The following is a 19,782-nucleotide window of genomic DNA, read 5'->3' as shown; positions in this document are numbered from 1 at the left end:
GACATAGCTGGACACCATTCTGAGCAAGATCGAGTACTGGGAATAGCAATTCTGTTTTTCAGTAATGACCCTAAAATTAGACTCCAAAGTTAATATTTAAGACTTATTGTCAAAAGCTTCCAGCAGCCAGCGTGAAATTATGCATGTGCTTAGATACTACAGGATCTTCAGACATACACACCCACTTCCCTAATAGTCTTCTAAAAATTAAAATTACACTGATCCCCAAAGAAAAGGGTGATAAAAATAACAAGGTATCTTTTGACTAAGCAATCTCAATCCATGTTTTATTGTCATCTGTCCCGTCTTTTACCATCCTATGCTGTTTAATCTGCTTTATTTTCTTTGCCTTGCAAGTATGGTATATAACAGGTTCTGGGCTGCTAAAGTACTCTCTTATCTCCGTTTTTTTTATTCTTAGGAAAGAATTTAAATCCCATTTCTTGGTTTAGAAGATCCAAGCAATCAGAGTTCTCTACCTTTTTGTTTGGTGTTTCTGATAAATCTCCTTTAGCCAGACTCAGTTACAGTTCTCCAGGTTGTCCTTCCACCTTGGACCATTTTTCTCCAGACACAATTTTCTTAGTAATTTCCCTAAACATTTCTATTTACTTCTCATTCCCATTTCAGTGTTGGGCAGCTGCTTCATCAACAGGAAGCCACTAATTTTATTGCTGGAGTGAGAGAGCAGTGCAAAAAGTAGGGAGAGCGCTAAATGAAATGAAGAGCCTGCGAAATGGTTGTTTGCCCTATGTCGTGTGCTTTCTCACCATCAACTGTCAAATAGCTACTGAACTACTTTCCAGGGGAGAGAGAAAATTATTTTGCTATTTCCTGAAGAAAATGTTTGTCGGACCACTACCCTTCCAGGTGCACATCAACAAATGTGAACTTTTCACTAAGCTGTGGATGAGGAAATACTCTCTAAAATTAAGTTGTTTTTGTCTGCTTCCATACAAAAGCATTTGCACAACACAATAAATCAGCTTGGAGAAAACACTTCTTGGCAGATGTAAACAAAAAGCTATGACAGTCCAGGTCTCAGAAGTGCCTCCAGGGCAGTCCCAGAAGACACATCAGTTTCAACCATAATTTCTAATAACAGTCTGAAAAATGACATATTTCATATTTAGTGTGAGAGGTGCAGCTTCTGATTGAAAAACAAAACCAACAACAACAAAATCCCACCACATGATTAAAAATGCTCTTATTTGTACCTTTCAAGTGCTGCAAAATGAAATACTTAAGGGATGTTCATTACAGGCTTTTCTCATTTCTAATGCAGTCACTGTTATTGCTTATTTGGAAATTTTATTGTAAATGTCTACAGCTGGTTTTATCTTGTTATTTACAGAGTGCTTCGGCTCTACCCCACTTATATTTTATTACCAACTTCTAAGGGTTATGGGGGAAATGTGGATCCACGTACCAAAGTGGGTGTAATTAAGAGGTCTTTCCCATTATTGTGAAATAGATCAAGGAATGATCAAAAATTAGCGCAGTTAGAAAATGCCAGGAAAAGAAGCCGTCTTGCTGCCTGTGAGAGATAAACGTCTCTGATGCTCTATGGACGGTGGCCCCACGAGCCATCCCAGCCACTCTGTGCTGAGCTCAGACCTGGGGACCTCGACTCAGGGTCCAGGCCTGTGGAACGAAGCTTTATCAATACTCTGCACTTCGCATACTGAGGTTTGTATGGGCTCTAACTTGGATGATCAGGTACAAGCCAGGGAGTTGTCCTGGTCTGGAGTTTGTTACGGATTTCTTGGGAGACGTATCTTGTGAGAGCTGTTGGACGTGCTTTGTAGCAGTAAAGGATGTGGGACCGTTGTTGGCTGTAGTGACTGGCTGAGGATGGACAACTGCAGAAGAAGCAGGAGTACTGAATAACATGGTCTGAGGGGTTTGTCTTCCCTCATAAGACAGATATGTCCTTGTTAATGATTTGCAGAAGCAAATCATAGACAATAGGGCTGGGAGAGATGTTCACCAGTTGCTCTTCACCAAGCAAGGTCAGCTGTCCATAGCTATTCCTACCCCTTGTTTATCTCAGATCTCTGGCAATGGAAAATCCATTTTTTTTTCAGATATTTGCTTACAGCTCTTCACTGTCTTACATATAGAATTTTAACCTAATCTTCTTTTCTACAGCCCATCACTTTTGTCTGTGTAGCGTGGCATCACATAGAGGTTCAGACCATGTGCCTGTCTAAGCTCATATCATATCTCTGATTGGACTAAGTATATATTATTTAATTTTATATGCAGTTTTAAATATTTTATATGTATCAATATATAATGTTATGAAATGTCTTGCAAATTAAGTATCATTATGTTATATGCAACATATATATGTATATTAAATATATACAATAACAAAGAGTAGCAGAATTAAACATCTAAATGATCCTCTTTCTTCTGAAGTATTTTGTCATAGTCAGGTTTTAGGGACTTTGGAGCTACGGGTTGCCTACTAATCCCAGACCTGAATAGAGACAAGTTCCCTCCCTTTTACACCATTGCTTTCTATACTCTCTAACTTCCTTCAGTCTTCTCTAGTTTAACTAAAACCTACTTCTACTTTATTTCATGTCCTCCAGACCTTCTACAGTTCGTCTGTATTGTTTGCGAGGTGTAAGGCCTGTGTCACCACATTTGTGTAATACCGTATTATTTCATACCTACCCCTTCCAAACTAACCTGGGCCAGTCCCATCTTTTAACGTGTGCTTGATTATTCTGACTTAGGTGCAAAACTTTTTATTTGTTTTCAAATTGCACAGCATTTATTTCAGATCACTTCCTGTCAGGCCCATCCAAAATTCTAGCTTTGTTTTCCTCCTGTTTTTGATTCTTCACAGACTAAATTCCTATGCAAATGTAAAACATGGAGTTCCTATTTCATCATCAATCACATTTAATGCATATATGAAATAATTCCAGATCAAAGTCAGATTTTCTGAGCAAATTGTATAACCTTGAGTGATAATTAGTTTTCCAACCAACTGTGAACTTTCTTCATCATTTCATTCAGCCTCTTTCTGTGTTTTTTTTGTTAGAATATAATGTGTGACAGTAGCCTAACAGAAGATGTGTGATGCATATGTGGGTCCTGCTTGGTTCACCTGGCTTCTATTTCTGTTACAGAAGTAAATCAGATTGTTTCAAGATAATTTTTCTAGGATGTTTGGTGTTAATAGTCTTATTCAGTATTACTTCTTTTATTATCTGTCCAGAAGAGGGCTATAAAGTTGGTGAAGGGTTTAGAGGGGAAGCCGTATGAGGAGCAGCTGAACTCACTTGGTTTGTTCGTCCTGGAGAAGAGGAGACTGAGGGGAAACCTCATGGCAGCTACAGCTTCCTCACAAGGGGAGGAGGAGGGGCAGGCACCAAACTCCTCTCTTTAGTGACAGAACCCAAGGGAATGGCAGGAAGATGTGCCAGGGAAGGTTTAAGTTGGATATTAGAAAAACGTTGTTCACCCAGAGGGTGCTGGAGCACTGGAACAGGCTCCCCAGGGAGGTGTCACAGCCCCAAGCCTGACAGTGTTCAAGAAGAGACTGGAGAACGCCCTCAGACACACGGTGTGAACTGTGGGGTTGTCATATGCAGGGACAGGAGTTGGACTCAATGATCCTTGTGGGCCCTTCCAACTCAGGACACTCTATGATTCTGTGTTTCTACAATCTCCCAGCTAATTACTAATAATCAACAGTTTACTAGCAGCATGTTAGAATTAAATTTGAAAATGATTAAGTTTACACTGGCTTTTTAATTTTTTTTTTTTTTTAAAAAAGGTCCATGGCCTTCAGAGTTTTTTGGAATCTCACCCACAGAGGTGATTCAGAGGTGATTATTACTGGTTTCAACATTGTTTGAGCCAGTTAACTTGAGTTTTAACAAGCAGTGGATACTGTTGTCATACTCAGTAATTGGCCAGTTTTCAAAATTTCTGAACCTCAGGAGATTGATGAGTTTGTGATTAAGCCAGTGTGGCAACGTAACTCTACTTTCTCTATTTTGCTCTGAAAGTATTTATCTCTATGTTTTAATATTTTTATGCAGCATGCTGCCAGCAGTCTCAGCCCCCTTTTTTTCCTTGCCATGCTTCCAGCCTGCAGATTTGCATTGCTGACAGTATACATGAATACACATTTGTTTTCTCTTCATGAGAACTACAGGCATTATGTCTGGCTTTGCATTAATGCATGCAAGTAAGGGACTTCAGTGTGGTGTCTCTTACTAAAGCATTGTCACGAAGACAAAAGCGTAATTGGATTTTGTGAGTTTATATGTTGTGATTTCCTAAGAAGTTGTATAGTCTTCTTCTTGAGGTTATAAATTTTTGAAGGTAAGCCAAACCTCAAGTTTAAATGAGTTAACAGAGTACTCTTACACAGTAAGTTTAGAGTATAGTAAACCCTTTTACATGAGTAAAGGAAAAAAAGGAAGAGGCTGCCCTGTCACTGTGCAAGCTCGTTCAGCCTCTAGCAGACTCTCCTAAAAGCTTTTTACTTTGGATTATGTTGTGTATGCTCACAATTGTTCCCCACACCTGAATTTCCTAACTCCACAGTTCTTCATAATAGAAGTCTGTGTCCTCAGAGGGACTTGAGGGTCAAAATTGGATCTTTCAGCCCAGTTCTTTAAGTTCGTAAATCAGAGACTCACTGTCTGACACCTGATTAAGGAAAGTCAGCAAGGGCAGAAAACTTATCTCTGGCTCATAGAGGAATCCATAATGCGCAAAAGATTTCTTGGATGTCAGTGCACCAGAGAGAGAGCCAAAATGTACATTTTAACACAAAATGCTTGCTAATTACTTTACTGCAAACACTGACACGTGGGTTTACTGTATAGTTCAGGAAGGTGTCCTCAAGTGGATTTTTGTTCTGTGGTGGATTTAACTGCATGGACACAGCAGGAAATGAGATGAGCTTGATTTAGCTGAGCAACATGAAGGTTGAGAGGGGACATGATGCAATGTGTTTGTTTGTTGCAGGTATCCATTGTCAGGGAAAAGTGCTACTTAATTTGAAATATAATTCTGTTTCCTGAACAAAAACAAATAGGTATAAATTGGCCATTATTAAATTTAAGCTGAAAATTAGATGAAAGTTTCTAACTGCTAGAGCAATCAAATTCTGGATTAGTCTTTCAGTGGGATTAGTGAAAGAAAATAAAATTCCAGCAAGACAGCAATTTCCTTTAAGACAGAGCCTGATCTTTTAATGGCAATTATTTGAGGTGGTATCTGTATTTGTAAGGGACTGACTTAATCATCCTTCTGTGATCTATGCTTCCACTAAATTATATGCATTAAAGGAGGCCTTAATCTCACCTAATCAGCTAGGATTGTTTTTTTAACAATGAAAAAATGTAGGTACTGCACATGAAAATTTATGCTATCCTAAAATAAATATTACACGTAGATAGGAGAATTGTCTCTCCTTTATCTACAGTGTAGATCAAGATAACTAATTTATACTGAAATCCTGCTGTTCCTATTGTTAGACGTGAGGTGAGTGGAATACCACCCTTTATAGTTCATAAAATAAACCTTATTGTGCTTAAAGTAGAAAATACAGTAGAGACTGGGTGACCCCTGCTGCTCTCTCACATTTGATTTCTTATTTTGTAGAACCCTTTCCTGTAATATGGTATCCAAAATGATGATGATATTCCAGACTTGGTCGTGCTGGCTTTTAAGTAATAAGTAGCAATAAGTACAGTCATTTAGACCACATTTCCCCCAAAGTGCATTAATAATCTGCAGCAACCAAAGGTTATTCAGTAGTTTGAGAAGGCTGAGGTTTCAAGTGGCTTTAAGACTTACGTGGTCAGAATCTGTGACAATGGGTGCTAATACGGGCATCTTTTTGATAAAAAATGGACTGAAAAAGACCTTAATAATCATAAAATAAATGTAAGAACATCATAACTAACAGGACTGAGCGTACTCTTCTGGATCATCAAATTCCTTTTCTGCTCTTGGAGGCAGTCGAGTATCTTATACCCTTCTTAACAAACTTCTGAATTAATATTTACTGTGTGTATCTAATGAAGTGTGAATAATAAAGTAGAATGATTTGCTTTCTTTGTTACAATTAAACATATTTGTAATCTTGTGCTGCAAGAACCAGTTTTAATTACAGACCCTTAACTTTAATTAACTGTAATTGCAAATGAGCAAACCAGGAAATTTCTTTCATACATATAAAATATTGGTGCAGGGGAAATGAATTACACTGAGATTCTAGAACTGTGCATCAGATATGTGTTACAGTCAAGTAAACAATGCAAAAAGCTTCTTTTTCATTCTGTGATAAGTTCTATTCCAGAAGATGAGCTGCTATCTAGGGAATGTACGTACTTAATTTCCCATTTAAGCAATGATTTCCTTCTAAATGCAGGCAAGGAAAGAGGAAATGCTACTGGACACACAAGCTAATTCAAAGTGTTCTTCACTAGCAATGATTACTTTTTGTTTTGATGAATCACACTGAATGTGTTGCTGGAATAGAAATATAATTGGTTTCTATTATTTGAAAATTTAAGAGGAAGTGTTTGATGAACTGCAGATTTTGGCTGGTTGACTGTGGTTGTCAACATCTCAGGAAAAAATAATGACCGTGATCCTGTTGCAGGGTTTATTTCCTTTCTCTTTATAAGGATCCAACTACTAACATATCCCTTGGAATATGCTGGAAGAAAGTGTTAAAAGCAGTACAGTCAGAGTTTTTGTATCCATTTTTAATAAATTTGATCTTTTAGAGAAAATCTAACATTTTTATCAGTTAAACTCTAAAGGCATACCACGTTTAATTAAATTTGGTAGAAGCATACATGTAGAAGATCTGTAACTACACTATGTATTGTTTGTTTTTATTTTAGCTCTAGTACATTTCACTACAAAAATGTATATTTTTCCAAGCATTGCACAATTTGGATATGCAAAAGCAATGGTGAATGAAAATCAGTTCCGATTGGCTGATTAGAATCAACTAGACTTTTTTTTTTCTAAATGTTATGATTATTACACTGAGCCTTTTTTTTTTTTTTTTCCAGGAAGCTATAAAGCTCAAGAAACATATAGCCTGATTAAAACCCTTGACTGTAGGACTAACTTAATTGGAGTATTTAAGTCCTTTATTTTTTGAGAATTAACCCTGTTGTGGATGTTAAGGAGCTTGTCTCCCTATGGTCTTGCCATACGCACTTTTAAGAGTTATCCAGTGTGTAAATCCTAAAACTGAGCAAGTTTTAAAATTTCCCCTTACATTCTTTCTATTTTTCCCCCCTCATCTTGACTTTAACTTCCTACGAGGTTCCACTTAAATTTGAGAAGCAACTTCTTCTCAGTGAGGGTGACAGACACTGGATCAGGCTGCCCAGGGGGGTTGTGGAGTCTCCTACTCTGGAGACATTCAAAACCTGCCTGGACACGTTCCTGTGTAGCCTCATCTGGGTGTTCCTGCTCGGCAGGGGGATTGGACTGGATGAGCTTTCGAGGTTCGTTTCAATTCCTAACATTCTGTGAGCCTGCGATTCTTTCCTGTCTCACAAATGATTTTCAGCCTACCAATGCACTCTAATATTCCTTCTTTGAAGAAACTTTTCAGAATGACATTAGCAGTCCTCTAAGGTATAACTTTCAAAACTGGGGAGTCTGGTGTCTGCTTCCTCTGCCGTGATCTCTTCTTTCTGCCGTTTCATTCCTGTTCAAGTTTAGCACACACATTTCCAGTTAAAGAGTTGTAGATATATCAAAGGACAGGCTGCCATTTAGTGAACTTAGTTTTTGGCACCAATATTGTCACCAGTGCCAGAAACATTTTCATTCTTTCAGATTTCATATTTTTTATGAAACCATTCCAAAGGGAATCTTTTCAACAAATATAAATATATTTTTTTCTTTCAAAATATATGGAAATATGCATGGAAAAATTCCAACTAGCCATATTCACGTGTAAGATACTAGCTTATATCCATGCTCTGTCATGTGCTTTGAACCCACAGTAACTGAGAAAGCCTTTGTGGAGATCTTGAGGAGTAGAAGAGGATGGAATCTAATTTTATTCCATATCGTGAAATGACATTGTCCGAATTAAGGCTGTAAACTTGCCATCGTAGCACGGTATTAGTGCTGTCTGTATATTGAATGATGTTGTAGTTGTCAGTTTTGGTATATCCTGCATTCCATATTTGTGATTATTTTGAAAAAAAAAAAAAATGTCCTTTTAGATTTAACACTTGGGCACTTTGAAGCATTTCCCGTGCTGCAGAGGACTGTATCTCTGGAACTGAGGGGGCCTGAGGCAAAAAGGAAATTTATACGAAAGTTAAATATAAACAATATAGAAGAAATAATATCTTGTAACGTTACTTTTTTTGTAAAGACATTTTGTAAAGATGTTTTGAACCAATTCTTTTTTACTGTCATTTAAATACTTAAATTCATGTCCATTACTAAGAGTTAAATGAATAAAATATTGCTTGTGGTTATTATTTTGTGGGAAATACTGATAACAGTGAAGAGTATTTAAGCATATGTGTGTAAAGAATCATTAAGCTACCATTCAAAAATAAAAAAAGATGAACTTGTAGTGGATATTATGGAGTTTAGCAGGCTAATTCTGGGAGAGAAAATCATTTGCAATTGAATTTCTATTGAGGATTAGGATTTTAGTTGACTGAAATGATAGGAGTCATGAATTAGATTTTCTTCTTGTTAAAGAGAATGTAGCATATTTTGTAGCATGCCTCATCAAACATAGCTTTGATATGGTTCACATTATGTTTTAATAATTAAATCATTATTAAGTAATGAATTAATATAAGAGGCAAGGAATGGGTGAGGGCTTCAGTAGCAGAAATGCACATTTCAGAGCTGTCATGAAGTAAGAATTAGCAAGATTTGTTGGTAAGCCACTGAGTGGAGGAATAAATAGGATAACAAGGTTATGAACTGTAATAATGAAAATGATGGTGGAGATGGGAAGTAACAGATGTCATACAATGTACAGTTTCAATGTAGGTCTGAGCGCTCAATTACAGATGTCAGAAAAACATCAGCAGGGTGAAAAGGGGAAACTAGACCTAAAATGTAAGTTAGATAGTTGCTGAAATAGTGGTGGGAGTAAGAATAATAAGAGCCGTGAAGTCAGCCTGCTGCTTTTCTGAAGCAAAAGAGGGGAATTTGGAGAGTTTCCATGCTGTGTGCCCTGTGTGATCCCTCGTCCCTCACCCTGTGGCTGCTGAGCCCCTTCGCACCATCACTTGCCTTCACTCTGAGTGGTGACCAAGCACCAAAGTAGACCAAGTAAAGAGTTTTGGGTGAATGTTCTCCAGAGGGGGTGGTGGCTTTCAGAAGGGCCACCACAAGGCACCTGGGCTCACATGGTGTCCCTGGGACACCTCCTCCCAGCTGACCAGATGTGGGCTCTTCTCACCACCACAGACTGTTGATACTGGCTGTCTCTGGACTGTGGCAGTCATTGCATTTATCAGGATTCTCCAGGTCATCTTTGTATTTAAACTATATGTTTAAACAATGAACCTGAGATCTGCTGTTCTGTGTTTGTGATACTCGGTTGTTCCAGTGAACTCCTTTAAAATATCTGCTAGATCTAGCCAAAGTGCCAGAAAGTAGTACATTGATTCAGAGAAAACGTAGTGTTCTTCTTGCTTCAATTTTCAGACTTTTGCTAAATGTTTTCTGTTGAAAATATTCTTGTAACCAGAAAGTGAAATCTTAGCATACAAAAATGTTATAATAGTTTCTTCTTTTCTACAGGGTGTTTCAAAAAAATGTGATCAATTTCAAAGCAGTATGTCACATGATGGCAATTTGTTAGTTACACACACACACACAAAAGGCATCTAGCAGTAATCATTTGAAACTCACGCTTTCAAGGGGAAGGAGTTTCATTCATGCATGGTTCATGGTTGCAGAAACATATTGATTTCAAATCTTCTTGAAACACACTGTAGATCAAAATAGGAAGCACGTTTTTTCATGAAGTGACTGTACATATCAAAGGGATGTGTGGGATACCAAGTGATGATGGTTTGGGAAAAACAGAGAGAAGTTTCTGCGTAAACTTGAGAAAGAACCTTAACTTCAACATTGTTATTCTACCTATGTAACATGAAGCAGAATCCAGCCTCACTAAAATTATGCAAAAACTGTGGAGAATGAAATAGAGAAAAATGTGTAGTCTTAAATGATGATTGACTAGGGCTTTTTCTTCTTTTTGAAATAAAATGTAGCTGGCTACTGATTCCAGGGCTGTGTAGCAACATGGGTTATGAAGTGCATCAAAGTCAGGATTTCTGGTCTCCCTGCAACATTAAAAATATGTCGCAGATAAATGATTAAATATTTTTATTCATTATTATTATTTAAAATGGATATCCCCTTGCATACAACAGAACTGATAATTTCTCTATTTCCACACAGCCGAGGCAACGAGAATAGACTAGCGCTACGGCGACAGACCATCCTCCGGGAGAAGGGGAGGAGACAGGCCAGCCGAGGGCCGGCCTATATGTTCAATGACCACTCAACAAGTCTTTCTCTTGAGGAAGAGCGCTTTCTGGATGCAGCAGAATATGGAAATATTCCAGTGATTCGCAAAATGCTGGAAGAATGTCCCTCGCTCAATGTGAACTGTGTGGACTATATGGGGCAGAACGCCTTGCAGCTGGCGGTTGCCAATGAGCACCTGGAGATCACAGAACTTCTGCTGAAGAAGGAGAACCTGGCCCGGGTTGGGGATGCCTTGCTTTTGGCTATTAGCAAAGGTTACGTCCGGATAGTGGAAGCCATCCTAAACCATCCCGCGTTTGCTGAGGGCAAGAGGCTTGCATTGAGTCCAAGCCAGTCAGAGCTCCAGCACGATGACTTCTATGCATATGATGAAGATGGCACACGGTTTTCCCATGACGTTACACCCATCATCCTGGCCGCTCACTGCCATGAGTATGAGATTGTCCACACTCTGCTGAGGAAAGGAGCTCGGATCGATAGGCCACATGACTATTTCTGCAAGTGCAGTGAATGCAATCAGAAACAAAAGCATGACTCTTTCAGCCATTCTAGGTCTAGAATCAATGCCTACAAAGGTCTGGCCAGCCCCGCTTATCTGTCTTTGTCCAGTGAAGACCCTGTAATGACTGCCTTAGAGCTCAGCAATGAGTTGGCTGTGCTTGCCAACATTGAGAAAGAGTTTAAGGTGAGTAGAGGTTTACCAATCCTGACAGACACAGGATTGCAAACCTCAATCAAAGGTCTTTCTTCCTTTCTTTGAACAGTAAGAGGTCAGCATCATGTTCACAAATCAGCAGGCTAACGTGGGAAAATGTGTAATCGTTTAATGAATGGGGGATTTAAATATTTGGGAATATCTTGTTGCTCGGTGCTGATGGTAATTCATGATGCTTATGTAGAAGATGCCAGTGAAATAATTTTCCAGTTCCTACCAGGAAGGATAGTAAAGGAGTCCTTTCAAACCCATGGGTGAAGCTGGCTTAGGACAGGGGAAAGAGGAGACTGAAGTGGGACAGATTGGTCACGTATGCAAGCCAAATTGCTGGGTGCTGCTAAACCCTCATAAATTCTCATTGTTTTCTTGGAATTGGACTGAAAATTTCTCACTTCTCACAACATTTTAGAGTTATTACTAAAATAACTCTGAATAATGTCCTTCTTGTCCTTTTTTAATGTGTTGCTTTTCTCTGGTGTTTGTACTAGCCTCTTCCTCTTTTTTATTTATTTGTACCTATTTGTATGTGAACTCCCTGAACTTAAAGACTTTTTCAGTATTATATAGAATTTTTAATGTTACAAAAATTTCTGACTTTTTAAAAAAATAAATAGTTGAGACCCAGGGATTCAAGGCCCCTTAGATCCTTGAAGCATTTGTTTTTTTTAAAAAAAATTATGTAGATAAAATGGTGGGCAACCTACAAAAATATTTACTATAGTTTATGTGTGTTAAGACAGTAAGAATGTAAGCTTTTTGCTCTCAGTAAATGCAAAGTCAGGCCTTGTGCAAACAGTGTTAATTATGACTTAGGTTAGGTAAAATCACTTGGACTGCGTTATGTGACTTATGTGACTGCTTTGAAAGCAGATGGTAGTACATGATACTGCTGTGACACAGCAAGATATCTAGACTTCGCCAGCAGGAGATCAAACCACTTCCAAAGCAAGAAGAGTTTAATTTCCAGCATTCCATTAGGAAGAGTCTGAAGTTGCCATGGTCAATGTTAATCTTCTCAGCAGTAGCACAGTTCTCAAGGCCATGAACCCACCTCTGTGCAGCCAACCTGAGCTGAGATGCTGCAATTCTGAATTAATTACTCCTGACTAGTTCTTGTAGGTGTACCTTTGTGGCACCAACCTGTTGTAAGAAGCTGAAATATTTCTTGGAGGGGGAATGTACAAGAGGTTCTTAAAAACAGCAACTAAACAGCTGGAATAGGAACAGAGTATAATTTTTATTTTATTTCAGTAACACCAAATTTTGGCAAGGTTCTTTCAGCTTGAAGCAGAGGATGAAAGTCTGTCCCATGGAGCTCCTGGTAGAAATCCTTAGGACATCAGTGGACTGAGATTTCATCCAGTGCTTTCATGTACAGTTCAGAGAAGAGTATTTAAACCACATAGTGTTGTTTCTTTCTCTTCAGCAGCTGCTGAAGATGTGAACAAAAGAACTTGATTAACTTAAAGGCGAGTAAATTTAGAACAGATCAGAAGAACATTTTTCATACACCATAAATGACGCCTGTTAAGTTCATGGTTATGTTGAGATAAATGGCATGTCTGACTTGTAGGGACTGTATCGCCATGTTTACCACAATTGGAGCGACACAGTCTAAGATTATTATAAAGGTAAATAAAATCAACTGGAATTGTCAGCAAGAAGTGTCCTTCAAATGTATTCTGCAGGACACAACTGGTGAGATGAACTGGGAGAGCAGCGTTTGTCCCTGGTGCCACCAGGGCAGGGAGCGGAGCACATGGGTGAGGAAAGCTGGTTCAGGAAGCACGACTCTGTGGCCTGTCCTGAAGTGCCATCAGGAGCTCCTTCCTCAGCTTGACCTGCCACATCCCTGAGTGACTCTTGGCTTTTTAGTTCCTCTTTTGCCTCAGTTTTCTTCTCTAAAATTAAAGCTCTCCTTCCAGGGTAGCGTTGTATAAATAATTGCAAGATATTTTGAGGTCCTGTCCCTCAGCAGAAATGGGAGGCTGGAGAAGAGACAGAGCAGGTCTGTGTTGCCAGGTGTTAGTCAGCCAAGCTCTGCTGAGTACATACATACTCCTTGGAGTAGAGTGAAGGGGAACAGGAGCAATGAGGAGCAGGGGCACAAGGCAACGCGGAAATTTAATGCTCCCTTAATTTGAGGTTTCACCAGGAGCAGGCGACTGGCAACACAAGGTCTTTTGGGAACATTTTTATAGATTCTAAAATCACGTGGTGGTTCTGGATAAATATTAAAGACAAAGGAGTACTTATATGTGCACTGATGAGAATTAACATCTACGCTATTAATAAGTGATAACAGAAATACGTGGTTTAGAGTCAGTGCAGGTGGTACAACAGTTGTGTATACAAACTGCAGGGAATGGATGCTGTTGTCTTTACTGAGCCTGGGCTTGTTTGTGCTCCTACAAGTTCATATCCCCACTTGCAGCAACTTACCTAAAAGTTGTTGCCCTTTATTTCAGGAGTTTGCTACAATTATCCGGATAACGTACTTCCTATGTAAAAATGTAGTTTTCATAAAAATGTGTTACACGTGTTAGTGTAATCAAAACAAGTATATTTTAGAGCATAGGTTATCTGGACGTGGAAAATCTTTAGCTCCACCTAGGGTTTGCCTGAGTTATTTATATTATTTAAAGTATTGCCTAAATGCAAATTGAACTTTCTGGTAAAAGTCACCTGTTTTATAGTGCTGATGGAATATTGTTGCAGGGGAGCTTCATAGTGAGGGTGTGCAGCAACCAGCGGCACAGACACCTCCCAAGTCTGGCAGAGGCAATGGAACGTTTGATGCTGAATTGTGATGCCAGTTGCTTCATGACTATCTTAAAAGTTACTTCTCTCTCCTGTCTTACACCATTGTTTAAGGTTAGAGGTAACACTGGCTGTGAAACTGTAATTCACACAAAATAGGAAATGCCATAATCAGTGGAAACTGGTCTGTAGCTGTATTATCGAGCATTACCTGCCTGTTGCATGTGGTTTTTACAAGTGTTTTGGAGGATAATTTTTTTTTAGGAGTAACATCAGAAGAAAGTAGAAGATGATTTCTGAAGGAAGATTAACTGGACAGGTGTGCCAGGCAAAGTGTAGGAATATTTCTGCACCAAGCAAACAGCTAATTCAGGCTTCCTCAGTAATTCTGAGATCCTTAGGATTTTTGGAATGCCACTTAATGTATCTTTTTATGACATGGCTAAGTGTGCAGCTTTACAAGGTTTGATATCAGATAGTTTGTTGTTTTTTTTATTTTGGGGGATTGTACTTATATTTTCTGTTGTCTAAATTGTCTGATCATCCTAGAGCTAATATTTCTATTACATCCGTAAGGATGTAGATGATATCTGACATGTTCAGAACCTGCAGTTCTCAGAGTGACAGCTGTGGCCCAGCACTGTTCGAAATGCATAAGATTTGCCTTTAGTACAAAGTCCTCTCCAGCTATAATGGCAAAAGGCTGTTTTATTGTTTAATGGAATGGAATGGAAAAATGCATTTTTAAAAGAAACCTAGATATGTTACTGTTTGCTGTAATTTAATACCCTAATAAGGTAATCTGAGATTGCTTTTCTGATGAGAAGCAAAATTCAATTTATCATCTCAAAGTCTGATTTTCTGTTTCTTTCATTCATGCAACTCTATTACAGAAATCAAGTCCCAGTCTTCATTATGGGTATTGTATGTTTTCTCTCTGAGAAAAGTTAACGTCACCCTTTAGAGAAGAACCGAGGCACTGAAGGAGTTAGTGCCACCTTTCTAAGGGCAATGATTTCTTTATCTCCCTACTAAGATGCCTAAATCCAATATTTAGGACCCACTTACATTCATAAGGCACTTCAAAATCCCAAATCCTCGTACAGCAGAACCCATGTTTCTGGTCTTGGCCTCTACATTCACGTGCCAGGACGTGCCAGGACGTGCTTCATCTTGTCTGTGGGGTTTGGCATCAGCCTGAACCCTGAAAGCATTTTCATCCTGGGCACAGTCTGGGAGACATCAGGAGCCTGTGGCTGGTCACAGGAGGAGATGCAGAGAAGGCCTCTTTCTTCTTGGAGAAGTGGCTGTGGTGATGCTTTCCTGCTCTCCTGGCCATACTCTCCTGCTTTCATGGTCAGAGGTAAGGCAAGTCATGGTCAGCGCAGGTTTTCAGAGTGACCATGGCCTGCTTGCTGCCTTACTTGGGACTCCAGGACAGTCTGCAGCTGCTGCTACCGTGAAGAGCAGGTGACCCCTCTCAGCAACAGCCATTGTCACCACCCCCCACTCCTGTCTTTCCTCTGCCACCAGCATCTTGTTCCCCTGGTTCCTCATCCCCCCCAGCTCCCACCCCAAATCATCACCTTCCTTTTGCAGGGTGGGAGCAGCCAGCGCTGCCCTCTCATCCTTGCTATGGCAAAATTTGGCAAAACTGGGATTCTCCTGAACTGCTGAGGAGCCCTGGACCAACATTTTCACATGCGTAAAATAAAGCACACACATGCTTTATTGCAGAATTAAGGGTTGGTTCTTTTTAGAGCCTCCAACTATAATTTAATTGCTAACTACCTTATCAAGTCTCCCAGGACTGCTTTTTTCATTCATTACATTTACAATTTGCAGTAAAGGAGAACTCGTGGAATGGCCTTTGGCCATTTTCAGTAATAATTTAAGCCAAACAAATTACCATGTTCCCTTGACTCACATTAATGGTAAGACACATGTGAGACCCTGGGAGAGGGGGAGGTTTCTGTGTGTGTGTGTGACAGAGAAAGACACTGAGATGGTGAGAAAAGTGCATTAACCATTTTGGGTGTCACTACACATTTAAGTGGACCAAGGAGACAAGGGGCAAAAGGGGGCCAGTGCAGTAGTCTCTGCAGGTTAACACACTTGATTTCTCAGAAACAAAGTTGCCTGGCTAGAGCCACCTTCCTTCCCTGTGCTCAGACCCCAACAAGTCTTCCTGTAGCAATTTAAGACATTATCATGCCATCTGTGCTCCTTTACCTTCCCTAAGAGGCTAAACTCTTCATAAGGGAATGTGTCTTCAGACAGAGAACATAGAATAGTTTGAGTTGGAAGGGATCTTCAAAGGTCATCTAGTCCTACCCCGTGCCATGAGCAGGGACATCTTCAACCACATCAGGTTGCTCAGAGCCCCGTCCAGCCTGGCCTGGGATGTCTCCAGGGATGGGGCATCTACCACCTCTCTGGACAACCTGTGCTGGTGTTTTACCACCCTCAGTGTAAAAAATTTCTTCCTCGTGTTTAACCTGAATCTCCCCTCTTCTACTTTAAAACCATTGTCCCTTGTCCTGTCATAACAGGCCCTGCTAAAAAGTCTGTCCCCATCTTCCTTATAGGGACTCCTTTTAAGTGCTGCAAAGCTGGTCCGTGCTCCTTTCCCCACAGATCCTGTGCTCTAACCTGACGGCCAAGGAATATTCAGCTACCCCTGATCACAGCTGGGCAGTGTTGCACAAGAGGGGAAGCTGGTTTCCTGCATTTGCAAGTGAGAAAATAAAGTGATGGAGCTGATGGAAGAATTGACTGGGTGCTAATGCATACTGTGATACTATACCTGAATTCAGAAGAGATAATTCTGCAAAGTGTAAATGGAGCTATTTTTCAAAGTGCCCATTCAGTGTTCATTTTGATAAATAGAACTACACTCAGAAAAATCCTATTCTTAATTAGAATAAATTATCATGTATGATTTTTGTTTTGAGACTAGCCAAAGGCATTGGATTTCATCCTGAAGTAATGGTCTCCTCACATACCCATGTCGTGTCTTAGTCACCATAGCTGGAAAATGCTGCTGAAGAGTACAAGTGTGCATGTATTAATATATATGTATCTCCTACCAGAAAATATGCACATACCAATATACTAAGAATATATTACAATATTTTGTAATGGTTATTTCTCAAGGCCAAATTATTTTGTTCCTAAATTTATTGAAAATTTTTCCTTTTTTCATTTGATGTTCAAGGGTCAGATATCAGTTTGGAACAGTTTATGGTACCTACTCATACCAGGGTACATAGGTTGACTCTTTGTTTTTTGTTTGGCTGTGAACCTCAAATGGCTACTTTTCCTTTCATTTTGAAGAGGACACTTATGTATCAAAATGATTGAATACTAAATCTTGTCTTAGCTGCTGCTACAGAAATGAAAACCAAAAAGAAGGTGATACATTACTCTCCAAAAATGTCTTTCTGTAGTGCCAAGGAGACAGGATTTTTGTTAATCTCTATGGTTATTCTTCTGAAGAGAGGAAAAAGTGAATAATACAATAATAAAATATACAGCATGTCATGAAATGGTTTGTTTTAGTAGGTAGCTTCTGTTGTCTTTGTGGAGAAATTATACTGAAGTTCCTTTCTCTTTTATGACAGATCTGAGCAATCTTGCTTACATTACATTATTAAAAAAAGTAAATCATGAGCAGTTTGATGTAGACATACAATTGTGTCTATAACTGTTTGTGTATGAATGTCTGCATCGATCTAAGCAAAGCAAAATGTAAGACTTCGATGCAGTCCTTTAATATATCCAAGTAATAAACTGGTATCGTGGTATTGTGGGAAATAAAACATAAACATGCATTAAGTACACCCTTGGCAAATAAATGAGGGTATTCTGTATACTCAAAAGAATGCTTTCTCTTCCAGGATGTGCATTAGGTGGCAGTTAGTATGAAGGAAGTAATTAAAAGGAGGGGAGACTGGGAGTGAGAGGAGGGGGAACACTATGAAGAATAGACCAGAAGAGGGGGGAAATGTGTCACTGTAGTAGAAGCATGCATAGCAAGTTACTTTGAGCATGAAACAGAGACAACATGGGCAGTCCTGTATGGTGTGGGGTGGTTGGTTTTTTTTTAGTCTTTTGTTTGGGAAAAATTCTACAGTAATTTAATCTTTTTAAGACATTAAAATTAGCAGAGATCACAAACATGTCAGAAGTTGTCAGCACATGTAGAAGTCTCTTGTAAGAGTTAGGCCAGGAGAAATGTATCTGTATACATCTTTTAGTTTTACATATACATCTATATCTGTAGCCATCTTATTCTCTACCTGTCTACCTATATTCATCTTTTATGATGCAAACACAGCGGCAAGTAAGGAGTGGTTAACAAACTGTGGATTGCAATGATCACAATATCTTTTTTTTTGTATTGACTTACACGTTTGGAGAACAGTGACTGAGAACAATATTTGTTAAAGCAATAAGCAACTGAACCTACAGGTGTAGAGCAGTGCTTTGGCTCACACAATGAAGTCTGTCATGAGATATTTGAGCTAGAGTGCTGAGTTGAAGCTAGAGATGTGGTGTCACCATGCTTTCTGCAGCACTGCTGACACTGTTGCTGGAAAACAGCAACCAAATCATGTGTGTGCAAGCTAAAAGAGGTGTTGGAACATGAAGAAGATAAGAATAATTCAAGGCTAAAGAAAATTAAATGTTTTTATGTGATTCTCAAGAAGGTTGGGAATTTGGTTAGACATGTTCTCCATAGGATGGTCATCTTGTCCCCTTGAGATCTCTAAACATAACTGCTTACATCTGAGCTAGTTGTCTAGAGTTGTGTGAGAGCCGGCAAATAGAAAAAAAATCCCTTTTGCTATTCATCTCAACTTGAAACAGTCATTCAAATATGTCACACAATATTTCTGAAAGTGTGTTTTTTACTTTCAATTGGCACTAAAGCAAGTCTAGACAAGCAACTCAGGTGTAAAAATGGACAATTTAGGTGTCCAAATTGAGATGAATCCTATCTTTGAACATTCAGGGGAAAGAGATGCCTTATAACAAAGTGCCAGAAAAAAAGCATAACAAGATGCGAACAAACTGTTGATGCTCACAGATGTGTAGCTGGGATGTTATAACTATTTCTCTTATGTGAAGTCTAAACAGCAAGTTATATTCTTTCTTCTTATCTTTTATTTTCTAGAATGATTACAAGAAATTGTCTATGCAATGCAAGGATTTTGTAGTTGGACTCCTTGATTTGTGCCGAAATACAGAAGAAGTGGAAGCTATTTTGAATGGTGATGTAGAGATGAGCCATAATAATGGAGAACGTGGTCGCCCCAGCCTTAGCCGCTTAAAACTTGCCATTAAGTATGAAGTTAAAAAAGTAAGCAATTATGTTGATCAGACACATCATGATAGCGGTACTAAATTGTACTATTATTGTTTATGGTTTAGTAGCCTCTGACATTTAAATGAACATTTGGGCCCTTCTGCACAGTGTATTTTACAAACAAAAAAATCCTTGCCCCAAATAGCTTGCAATATAAACAGGAAGCAGATATTAGTGGTGGATACTAGTCACAGTGAGTATGAGAACAAATGTCTCTAGAAAATACATAGCTATATGAAAATTTGTAGATCTTCACTAGGTTTTACTTTTAATCTATTTTTTAAAAATATGGAAGAAATTCACACTACTTCTGCAGCCTAGAAAAGTGTAAGATTTAATAAAAACCACAGGATAGCACAGCAGTCCTGTGCGCTGCATGATAACA

General features: G+C 39.0%; 1 protein-coding gene across 1 annotated transcript in view; it reads left to right on the top strand.

The window, feature by feature from the left end:
- The window catches only part of TRPC6 (transient receptor potential cation channel subfamily C member 6), a 99,976-nt gene that overhangs the window by 48,917 nt on the left and 31,277 nt on the right, over nt 1-19,782 (top strand). Inside the window, exons 2-3 of the mRNA XM_065044461.1 lie at nt 10,462-11,236; nt 19,206-19,391. Coding sequence (XP_064900533.1) covers nt 10,462-11,236; nt 19,206-19,391 — 961 coding nt within the window. The remainder of the gene's footprint in view (nt 1-10,461; nt 11,237-19,205; nt 19,392-19,782) is intronic.

Source organism: Columba livia, chromosome 1, assembly GCF_036013475.1.
Source record: "Columba livia isolate bColLiv1 breed racing homer chromosome 1, bColLiv1.pat.W.v2, whole genome shotgun sequence".
Classification (NCBI taxonomy): Eukaryota; Metazoa; Chordata; class Aves; order Columbiformes; family Columbidae; genus Columba; species Columba livia.
The sequence above is the reverse complement of the archived record's forward strand: the minus strand, read 5'-3'. Positions and strand labels throughout refer to the sequence as shown.